The 10,515-nt window shown below is 46.2% G+C and overlaps 1 protein-coding gene across 2 annotated transcripts; it reads right to left on the reverse strand.

The window, feature by feature from the left end:
• Positions 1 to 4,097: 4,097 nt before the first annotated feature.
• Positions 4,098 to 10,041, reverse strand: FIGNL1 (fidgetin like 1). 2 transcript variants are annotated; one of them, XM_030551469.1, is made up of 2 exons: positions 9,741 to 10,041; positions 4,098 to 6,320 (listed from the first exon to the last, which is right to left on the reverse strand). In XM_030551469.1, exon 2 carries the CDS (start codon positions 6,315 to 6,317, stop codon positions 4,239 to 4,241), a length of 2,079 nt encoding a protein of 692 aa, XP_030407329.1. In that variant the 5' UTR covers positions 6,318 to 6,320; positions 9,741 to 10,041; the 3' UTR covers positions 4,098 to 4,238. The 2 variants fall into 2 exon arrangements, with proteins under 2 accessions (XP_030407329.1, XP_030407328.1); XM_030551468.1 differs by having other exon boundaries at positions 9,696 to 10,041.
• Between the last annotated feature and the right edge of the window lie 474 nt (positions 10,042 to 10,515).

Genomic DNA, 10,515 nt, shown 5'->3' on the forward strand with positions numbered 1-10,515 from the left:
ACCACATAATTATCAGGAGACAACTGGGAGACTTTAATATTGCAATGATCTTCTCAACAGTTGTCATTGTGGTAGACTGTATTTTCAAAAACTAAATGGGTTAATCACATGGAGACAGAATACATTTATTCAAGTTTAGTATTAGCTATAGGAAAATAATTAACTAAGTTAGTCAATCAGCGTTAAATATTACAATACTTCTTCTGTCTTGTGCAATTTCTCTATTACTTAGTTGATAACTGTTAAGTTAGACAACCTTCTGCCTTGCTCTAAAACATGAAGTATACAAAAATCAAATAGTTAAATAATGTAATTTATACATCTCTTCCTCCCTATTATGAAAAAATTACAAAACCCAAGACTAGCCTTATGCAGGACATAAGTTCTGTATGCACACAAAAGAGCAATGAAAGTTTTATGAAGCCATTTACACAGCTGTTCCACCAAAAACCCACAGCTACTGCCGCATGATTTGTGTTATTTCAATGGGATAGGAAGAGCCACACTGAAGTAATTTAAAAATAATATTAAAAAGGGCATTTATGCTTAATAAATTAAAGAGAACATTAAACAACTACAGTTTTCTTGATTCAGACTTTTTAGAAGTTTTATAAATGTTCAAAATGACACAAATTCAGAATACACCTTTCCATATTTGTTTCAACAAATAACATACAGGCACTTGAAAAGGACCATGATTGCTTCCATTTACTTTTCCTCCACAATAGAATGGAAAATGTTTGCTAAACAGGGCAAATGAGCAGATGCTTGGGCATGAGGGGGTCTTCCTGGCAGCTTTGTTAAATGTGTGATATATAGAGAATCACTAACTTTGTTGTTTTTTTTAAAGATGAGCTTAAATTTGGTTGTCTAGACCAGTGGTTTTCAAAGCTGGTCTGCCACTTGTTCAGGGAAACCCCCTCGCAGGCCGGGCCGGTTTGTTTACTGGAAGCGGCACAGGCCGAGGGATGTGCTGGCCGCCCTTCCCGCAGCCCCCATTGGCCTGGAGCAGTGAACCACGGCCAGTGGGAGCTGTGATCGGCCGAACCTGTGGAAGCAGCAGGTAAACAAACCGGCCCAGCCCACCAGGGTCTTTCCCTGAACAAGCGGCAGACCGGCTTTGATAACCACTGGTCTAGACTAAGCTCTTGGCAAATGGAAATCCTTGTTAAATATGACAGAGCAGAGGTCTTCAACTTTGGTCTACAGATTATTAGCTGGTCACACAATACTGGCTATTCTTTATTTCCAGCTGCTAAATTCATGAAAAGACGGTCCAAACACATTAAAATGCTCTTACTATTACTTTTCCATTTGGTCCACACTACAGAATGTTTGGGAACTTCTGAAATAAAGCAAATGTATACATGGGAAAAATTTCAGTCCATACATTCAGTATTCCTCTAGCCTCAGCCCACTGTTGAAGTTGTAATATTTCAGAAAGGGAACTCTCAGCTTAGGACAAAAAGGAGCTGGGCAAATGCGTATTATTTTTTAAATTAACAAAATGCTATATGGTGGAACATCTTTCTATCACCTCTCTTATTAGCATGCTAGAAAGTGGCAGAGAAGGTCTGTATGCAGAACCTTCTGACTCCATTCATCCAACAATAATAGAATCTTCATATTTTGTCAGCAACAAAATATATTCAAAGCGTATCTATCTGAAGTATACGTAACTGACCATAAGCATTTTGAAAATTATTTAAATGTATTTTAAAATGACATAGATCTATGAATACGTCTTAGAATACTATAATTATGTACACATCTGCATAAAAATATCTCAACAGTAAGTTCTCTTTAAACTATTTTTAATGTTCAATCAATAGTGATTCTTAGGACTGGTCTACACTAGAAAATTAGGTTTTTAACTACGTTGCTCAAGGATGTGAAAAATCGAGTGGCATAGTTAAGCTAAGCCAACCTAAGTCCCCATGTACACAATGCTAGGTAGAGGGAAGAATTCTTCTGTCAACTGGACTTCCGCCTCCTGGGGAACTGGATTATCTACATCAATGGGAGAATCCCTCCCATTGGGTAAGGTCGATTGTAGAGGATCTCCCAGTCGATTGCGATCTCCAGCTCAGTGTGGCTGCAGCTAAGGCAGACTCCCTGCCTACCCCGGCCCCACATCACTCCCCAAAGCAGCCAGCGCATCTCTACGGCCCAGGAGGGTAGAGGGCTCCCTGCACGCTGCTCCATGCCTGTGAGCACTGTTCCTGCAGCTCCATTGGCTGAGAGAGCTGCAAGGTGGTGCTTGCAGGACATGGGCAGCATGCAGAGCCATGTGCCACCCACCCACCACAGGAGCAGTGTGGGGCCAGGGTAGGCAGGGAGCCTGCCTTAGCCTTGCTGCTGCCACCACTGACTGGGAGCAGTTGGAGATAAGTGGTGCTGAGCAGGAGGCCCAGCACCCCAAATCTCATCCCTGAGCCCCCCTCCAGAGCCAGCACCCATACCCCCTCCTGCATCCCAAACCCTCAGCACCCTCCCAGAGCCAGTATCCCAAACCCTCTCTTCCAACCAAGTCCCAGGCCTTACCTCCCTTCCCAGAGCCAGCACCCTGTACCTCCTCCTGCACCCCAATCCCCTGCCCCAGGCTCATCCCAGAGCCCCCTCCCATACTGCCAACCCCTCGACCTCAGCCTAGAGCCTGGACGCCCCCGCCCCCCCAACACCCAACCCCTGTTTCCTGCCTGGCGAAAGTGAGTGAGGGTCGGGGAAAGTAAGGGATGGGGGTAGGGGCCTGGAGTGAGCAGGGCGGAGCTTTGAGAAGATTGTGGGGGAGATCCTGGGTTGCCCTTAGACTCAAAAAGTGATCTTGGGCATAAAAAGCTTCTACCCTGAAGTGCTACAGTGGTGCAGCTGTGCTGCTATAGTGTTTTAAGTGTAGTCAAGCCCTAAGAAAAACTTAAATAATAAAAAAAAAAACCTTCAAAATTATTCTGAACTCAAGGTTTTCTACAGTCTCATACCCCTGCATAATTAAGATTTCAGGTTGGCATTAAATATTTACCCAAGCATCACCAGTAATTTATCCATATTTAGAGAATTTCTACTATCATAATGATGTAGAAGAAAAACTCAGTTTGAAGAACTTTACATTTAATTCCTTTGTTAAAACAATTTGTATCTTAAAATTAGACTCACACCAAAACAAATGAAGATAAATCAGAGAGATACTGTAAACATTAAATGCATATATTGTAGTTAATCACAGGCTATGCAAGAGAAGTGCTCCTTTTTAAAAAAAATTTCAGTTGATACCTTTTACTAGGAGACAGTAAGTGTGTAATAAAGCATATCAAAACATGAGAATACCACCCCCTCTGTGTTCAATGATCACAAAGTATATTATAATCAGAATTCTTCTAGTTACTATGATGAAATCCTATAATGATGTGCTAACATGGACCCCATACTTCCACAAGTCCTCACTTCAAAGTTATTCTGCATGGGTGCAAGATCCAAACTACTGCAACTGTTCATAGGCTCAGAACCAGAGAAAACTGTTTTGTAATGTATTTGAATAGTTACAGAACAAACTACTTTATGAACATCATAAATTACCATTCTTACAGTTAAAGCATGTATGTCCAGTATCTCAGATTTGCATACTGTACTGCATAAGATTATTAACGAGAACAATCATTAGCATTGTACAGAAATAATATTGGGGGGGGGGGTTGTTTTGTTTTGTGATGCTCTCCATTGGTTGATGTGGGTGGGTTGCTCTTCCCAGCTATTGTGGAGGTTAAATGCAATAAGAATGGATCAGACGAAAGGTCCATCTAGCCCAGTATCCTGTCTTCTGACAGTGGCCAATGCCAGGTGCCCCAGAGGGAATGAACAGAACAGGTAATCATCAAGTGATCCATTCCCAGCTTCAGGCAAACAGAGGCTAAGGACACCATCCCTGCCCATCCAGGCTAATAATCACTGATGGACCTATCCTCCATGAATTTATCTAGTTTTTTTGAACCCTGTTACTGTCTTGGCCTTTTCAACATCCTCTGGTTGAGAGCAAACTCTCTGCACTGAAGTGCATTTCATTCTCAGAACTCAGGACAAGGAAGCAACACACAATCCAATAATGAATTTAATCACATTGATTAAAATAGCTTTATTATAAAGAATTGTTATAAACAAAAAAAACTTGAACATTGTAAATGACCGTTGATCTTAGTGTGAGTATGTGTGAGACGAGAGAGAGAAAGAAACTTCTGCACGACAATTCAGATGCAGTTATCTTCCACAGCCAATGTTTGGTTCCAGTTTTCATATAGTTCCAGATCCTTTGAAGACACACTGGGTCGCACAGTTTTTGAAAGCATTGTCAAGTCAAGAAAAGAAATAGGCCGAACTTGTTCGGGTGTGATGGTTGCAATGTCCATGGACTGAAGGCTACGGATAGGACCTAAAGAAGCTTCTCGACAGAGCTGTGTCATGTCTGCCCCAGAAAATCCATCAGATTTTTTAACTATGAGCTCAACTTCCTCTTCTCTTAGACAGCAGTGCTCCTTTGACATCAGACAAGTTACAATCTGCTTCCTAGCTGAAGCGTCAGGAAGAGGGATGTACAGCCTTTTTACCAGCCTTCTTCGGGCAGCCTCATCAATTTCTTGTGGCCGATTTGTTGCTCCCACCACTAGAATACGGTCTTCAGATGAGGTTGTTGCTCCATCCAACTGGACTAAAAATTCAGTTTTTATTCTTCTAGAAGATTCATGTTCCCCATCTCCACGCTGAGACAAGAGAGAATCGATTTCATCAATGAAAATCACAGCTGGCTGTTGACATCGTGCCACAGTGAACAGTGCACGGACCATCTTTTCCCCCTCACCTACCCACTTGGAGGTCAGCGAAGAGGCACTGATGCTAAAAAAAGTAGCTCCTGATTGACACGCAATGCACTTGCCTATAAGAGTCTTGCCTGTCCCAGGAGGGCCAAAGAGAAGAATTCCTTTGGGAGGACCACGTAACCCTGTAAAGATGTCTGGTCTCAGCATAGGCCAGACTACTATCTCCTTAATAGTTGCTTTAGCAAAGTCTACTCCAGCAATGTCATCCCAGTTCACTGGAGGTCCATGGTCCATGATCTCGTGCATAATAAGTTCAATCATTTTTGGTTCTATGTTCTTCAAACGTTCATCCACTGGAAATGAAGACACTGTTGGTCCAGTGCCATAAGGTTTATACTGCAGCCGTCCATTTTCATTCCCATCTTGTCTTGGCACCGGAGGGACAAATTTTCCAAATGGACCCCGAGACCTTCCAGCTCCCAAAGATTTTTTAATACCACCATAGGATGAGGCTGGTGTGCGCTGAGGCTGATTGTGATATTTCTTTTGCTGGTCTACCCAGAGCTGTTCTTTTGCGGTTTTAAAATCATTGCTCTCTTCACTCCCATTTCCACTTCCTACAAAGTTCTTGGCTTCTGTACTAATGGAGGGCTTGGAAGAAGCAAGGCTGGAAGTTGTACTGTTGCTTTCACCACTAGAGCTATAAATGTTTTCCTTTTTTCCTGGATTTCCAGACCCTGCCGGAAGAGAGGAGTGATTAGAAAAAGACAAATTCTGTCCAATCTCAAAATGACTTGAGGGTTTCACAGAACTGCTACTTGCTGTTTTGTTGTTTCCAAATAATGGACTTGCACAGAAACCTGTATTAGGCAGTTCATTTAAAGAGGCAGAGGAGGCAGGAAGTATATCTGTAGCTTTGGTCACAGAAGGCACACTACTTTGAAGACATTTCAAAGATGAGTCTCTCTCAAGAATATCTGGTCCCTGACTTATACATTTTGATGAGCTAGCCCAGAGGTCAGTATCTACAGCACTGCTGCACACATTGAGTTGAGGCAGACCTGGAGTAACAGAGGCACTGACCTCCTTATCAACTACCACAAAGGCATCTGCTGGTGCCATCAGAGAGCTTTGGAACTTTTTGCCAGCTTGCATCAACTCCTGAACACTCTTTAATTCAAACACATTATTTGTTGTCAAGGAGGACTGCCACTTGTCACTGTCATTTTGCTGACATCTTGCCAAAGTCAAAATGTTTTCAGCATAGTTATTCAAGCCAGTCTCTGTGTTGTCAGAGTCAATAATGGCAGAGTATTTCTCTGCATATTTTTTGAACAGGTTGGTAGCACAGACCTGGGAGATCTCAGAGTTTGCCCATGCATACTGAATGTGCAGAATCTGTGCACGGTATCCATCTGCCTTCTGTCCTGGTGTACAGGTGTCAGAGGTAATAGCAAAGTAATTCTTCTGCCATTCATTCAGGTGTACAGCACTAGAGACAGGTGTCTGCATGATCTATGATGAAACAAACAGAAGAAAATTTTGCGTTAAGTTAAAAAGAAAAAAGTTAATTTCAGTAACTAAATTATATTTTTGCTACCTTCTCCATTCTAAATTCATAAATGTATAGTTAATTAATTGCTAACTATTTTAAGTCAGAGGGATAGCCAGCAGACTCTGTATGACACTTAGCTGGGCTGGATACTTTACCATTCCTACAGAAAACAACAACATTTATGGCATGAAACCATTAGGATCCAGACTTTTCTCTCTCCCCTTGCAGACTGCTCTTTATAAAGGTCTCCCTGGGAGCAGGGTCAAGAGGAGAACTGCAGAGTAACAGCTGGCCAGATGAGGTGGATTAGCTAAACATAAGTCAGCAATGGTTAACCCTTATTGGAGAGAAGTCTATAGAGTATTACTTAAGACAAGTATTTAGTTGTCAGAATTAAGAATCTGTTACTATGACACTAGTGGAAATGATGAAAATACATAAAGTTTGTGGGCTGAGGAAAAGGGAAGAGACTGGAAAGCGCAGGGCAGAGTTTAGTATAGGGTTTTTGTGATTTTTTTTTAAATGAAAATTAAGAGCATGTGTTACTTGATAGCAAATGCCAGAGTACTTTCCAATAATTCATCTTTTCAGATTAAAACTTGCCATTGCTTTGTTTCTGACCACCAGTGAACTTCTTAGTTTCACAAATCCCTCCAGTTATTTTTTAATTAAAACTGAGGGTGCACTTCTTTTTACAGAGCTACAGCAAAAGTGGCTAAAGGATGAGAGATAAAATATAGCCTGGAATGAGCCTTTCACTAAATTGGAAAAATATATATACATATATTGTATTTGATTGACTTTCAAAGTTATCATCTCTTTGAAGTGTGCCTATTAGGCACATGCAATGCCAATTTTGGTAAAGCCTAGACTTAATGGTATCAGTTACAGGTACATATGCGTGCTCAGTTTGGGAAATCCACAATTATCTCAAAAGACTTTTTAACGAACTCTTACCCTGCACCAGTCAACCCTCTTCTCCAGTAATTCCAGTCCTTCAGTCTCCCCATGAACTGTGTTTGCTTCAATGTGTTATAGTTTCAAATTGATCAGGTTCTAGGTCTTTGGCCTCAGAGTGCATTGTGACTTTCAGTAAATTTAAATGACAACTCTGGAGTAGAAATTGAGCATGTTTATAACCGAGCATTTAATCTGGGCTCCAGAACCTGAGTCACTGGTAATGATACACAAGATGGAAATAGTCCAACCTGAGTCTCACATCCTAGCCTGAGTTTGAAAACCTGCCATTTGGGGAGGAGGAATCAACATTTTTATTTGCACATCAAGATTAGAAATCAGTGAGACACAATGGAATCTCACAATGCAATTTTTACAATCATCTATCAGGGTAAAGCCCATACAACACTCTTAAACTTACAATATAAATGAGATTAGAACACTGATGATACACATCACAAACAACATATTTTAGTAATCTAGTTATATTTGTGAATTAAGGTGCAAGCAATTTGCTTCCTATGCCTAACAGAACAAACAGCACATTTAGAGACAGGATGCCACTAGTAGGTCAGATTACACATATCAGACACTCTTTACTAAATGAACACACATTTCAAGAACATTTCATAAAGTGCAATATGTTATAAGCAGTGGGTCTATAGTTCAATGGTGGAAATTCATACTGTAAATTCAGTTATTGCCAGGTGCATGCTGTCTACACCCATGGAAAGGCCCTGAGAAAGAAATTTTGGGGCCTGGTAAATCATGTGGGCTGGGCCTCTCTTCCCATTTCATCCCAGACAGATATGGGGGCACTAAGCTCAGGGCCTTATGCACCCTTCAGTACCAAGTTTACCCTGGCTCCGGGCCCAGAGTCAGAAGGGGCCCCAGCTAGCCCGATCCCCTGGACAGCTAATCCAGCCAGGAAAGCTGCCCCTGCCCCTGCTCCACCTCTTCCCAGCCCTGCCCCCACTCTGCCCCTTCTCCCCCAAGCCCCTTCCCCTGAGTTATGAATCTTAGGTGACTGCAGCAGGGGTCAGGCCCACCCTGCACTCACCGGGTATTGGGAAGTGGAGCAACCTGGGCCCAGCCCACTCTGCCAGCTCCTGGCCGTGCCACTGGTGAGTGCTGGGGGCGTTTCCTCCCTTCTCCAAAGTCCAGGAGCCGGGGAGCAGAGCGGGCTGGGGACGGGTCATTCCACTTCCCGCCGCCCCCAACCCGCTCCGCTCCTGCCCCCCAAGCCTGGGGAGGAGATGGAGCGGTGGGGAAGAGGTAGAGGATCAGGATGGGGAAGAGGACAGGGGAAGCTGAAGCCCAGCATGCGGCATCCCCTTTACAGAAGCTGGGGCTCCCCTATTAACCCTCACCCTGACAAGCCCCACCTCCCTTGCATCTGTAGCACCCTGATGTGCACCCCCCAGACACCCTCCCCAAAGCCCCAACCACCTGGACCCCCACCGAAATGAACCTCACCTTCCCTACAACTAGACACACACACCCCAATGAGCCCCAAACACCTTCCCCTGCATCCCCTGCAGAATCCCATTGCCTCTGCACCTGGAACCCCCTCAATGAGCTTCTGCACATCCAGATCTCCAAGAGCCACCCACACCTAGATTGCCCCACAGAGCACTCTTTTACCCCAACCTGGATCCCCCCACATTAAGTCCCTCTGCACTTGGATCCTGCAGCTGGACTGAGATGCTCACCCACACCTGGTGCATCTGGCACAGGGGGGCAGGGCTGGCCCTTGCACTGTGTCAGGGTCAGGTGCAGCCTCACTGCCGAGTCCCTGTGCCAGGGTAGAGGCTGCAGGGTAATCTCCCACCTCCATGCAACCAGTGGCCTGTGCTCCCCACTGCCATGTACTCCCATTTTAAAATATTGTGCATATAATTTTTAATTTTCTGGTGCAGAAGCCCCTCAGGAATATGGGGTGCTGTGGAGCTGGGATGGTGGGACTGTGAGGAAGGTGGTGGGCAGGGGGAAGCTCTATGGGCACTGGGTGAGCACTGTGAGGTGCAGGATGCTACGCAGTTGTGGGGAGAGGCCAGCAGGGAAGATCTCTGGCAGGGAGGTGGGGGCGCATAGAGATCTATGGTGGAGATCTCTGGGCAAGGGGGCACTGGGCATAAGGGTGGGGTGCTGTGGTGCAGGCCCACCCTCAAGGGGAAGGGGCATACTGGCAGCACAGGGCTGGGCAGGCCAGTGTGCATCTGGCAGCTGCAGGTTTGTAAACAGTGCCCTCCTGCTGGGCTGTACAGAGCCGGGCTGCTTTCTCCATGCTGTGCCTCACTGCCCCCCGCCCCATGGGGGCCCACAAATGTGTGTGGCACCGGGCCCACAATGAGTTAATCCGGCCCTGGCACCCTTACCTATTGCATATGTATGTCCCGTGGGGAGCTGCTGTCTGGTCTCACCTGTGCAATCCAAACAGCTTCCCACCGCTCTCAGCTGCACTCACGGGGGAGGGATGGAACCGATTTAACTAAGGGGCTGGCGTAGCACGTTTCAGCCCGCTCTGCCCGCCGCCCCCGCGGGCACAACCCGTGCAACAGGGGCAGCCCAGGGCAGAGGGGGCCCGCCCGCGGCAGGGCGCTCTAGTGCGGACTTGGAGCACGCGCAGCAGACTCCGGGCGCGCGCGGGCGGGACGGGGCTCGGTGCCAGCAACCTCCTGGGGCCGCGCGTCTCCCCGAAACGTTCGCCCCCACGCGCGTTCCACTCTCGTCTCGCGGGCTCCAGTCCCGCCCTCCCTTAGCCAATCAACCAACCAACCAACTCAGAGTCAGAGAGCGCCGGGAGGAGGGGGGAATGGCGGGGAGAGGCGCAGCCAATCAGAATCTGGGGGGGAGGAGGGAGAGGTAGAAAAAGTCGCGGGCAAGTGAGCGCGCGCCGCCATCCCCGGCTCTGGGATATGCCGTAGAAAGCCCGGCCGTGCCGGCGCTCCCATTGGTCGTGGCAACAGCGCGGCCTTCCAATAGGAGCAGGATCCGTACCGGGGGGCGGATACCGAACAGGCGCCAGTCGTGGCGGGCTCAGCGTGCGCGTTGAGGGCGGGGCCGTTCCCCTAGAGCCAGCCCCTCCCCCCATCTCTGCAGCCCCCTCTCCTAGGGTGATCAGTTGTCCCCACTTTAATAGGGACAGGCCTGATATTTGGGGTTTTTTTCCTTATATCGGTGCCTATTATCCCCACC

This window comes from Gopherus evgoodei, chromosome 2, assembly GCF_007399415.2.
Source record: "Gopherus evgoodei ecotype Sinaloan lineage chromosome 2, rGopEvg1_v1.p, whole genome shotgun sequence".
Lineage (NCBI taxonomy): Eukaryota > Metazoa > Chordata > Testudines > Testudinidae > Gopherus > Gopherus evgoodei.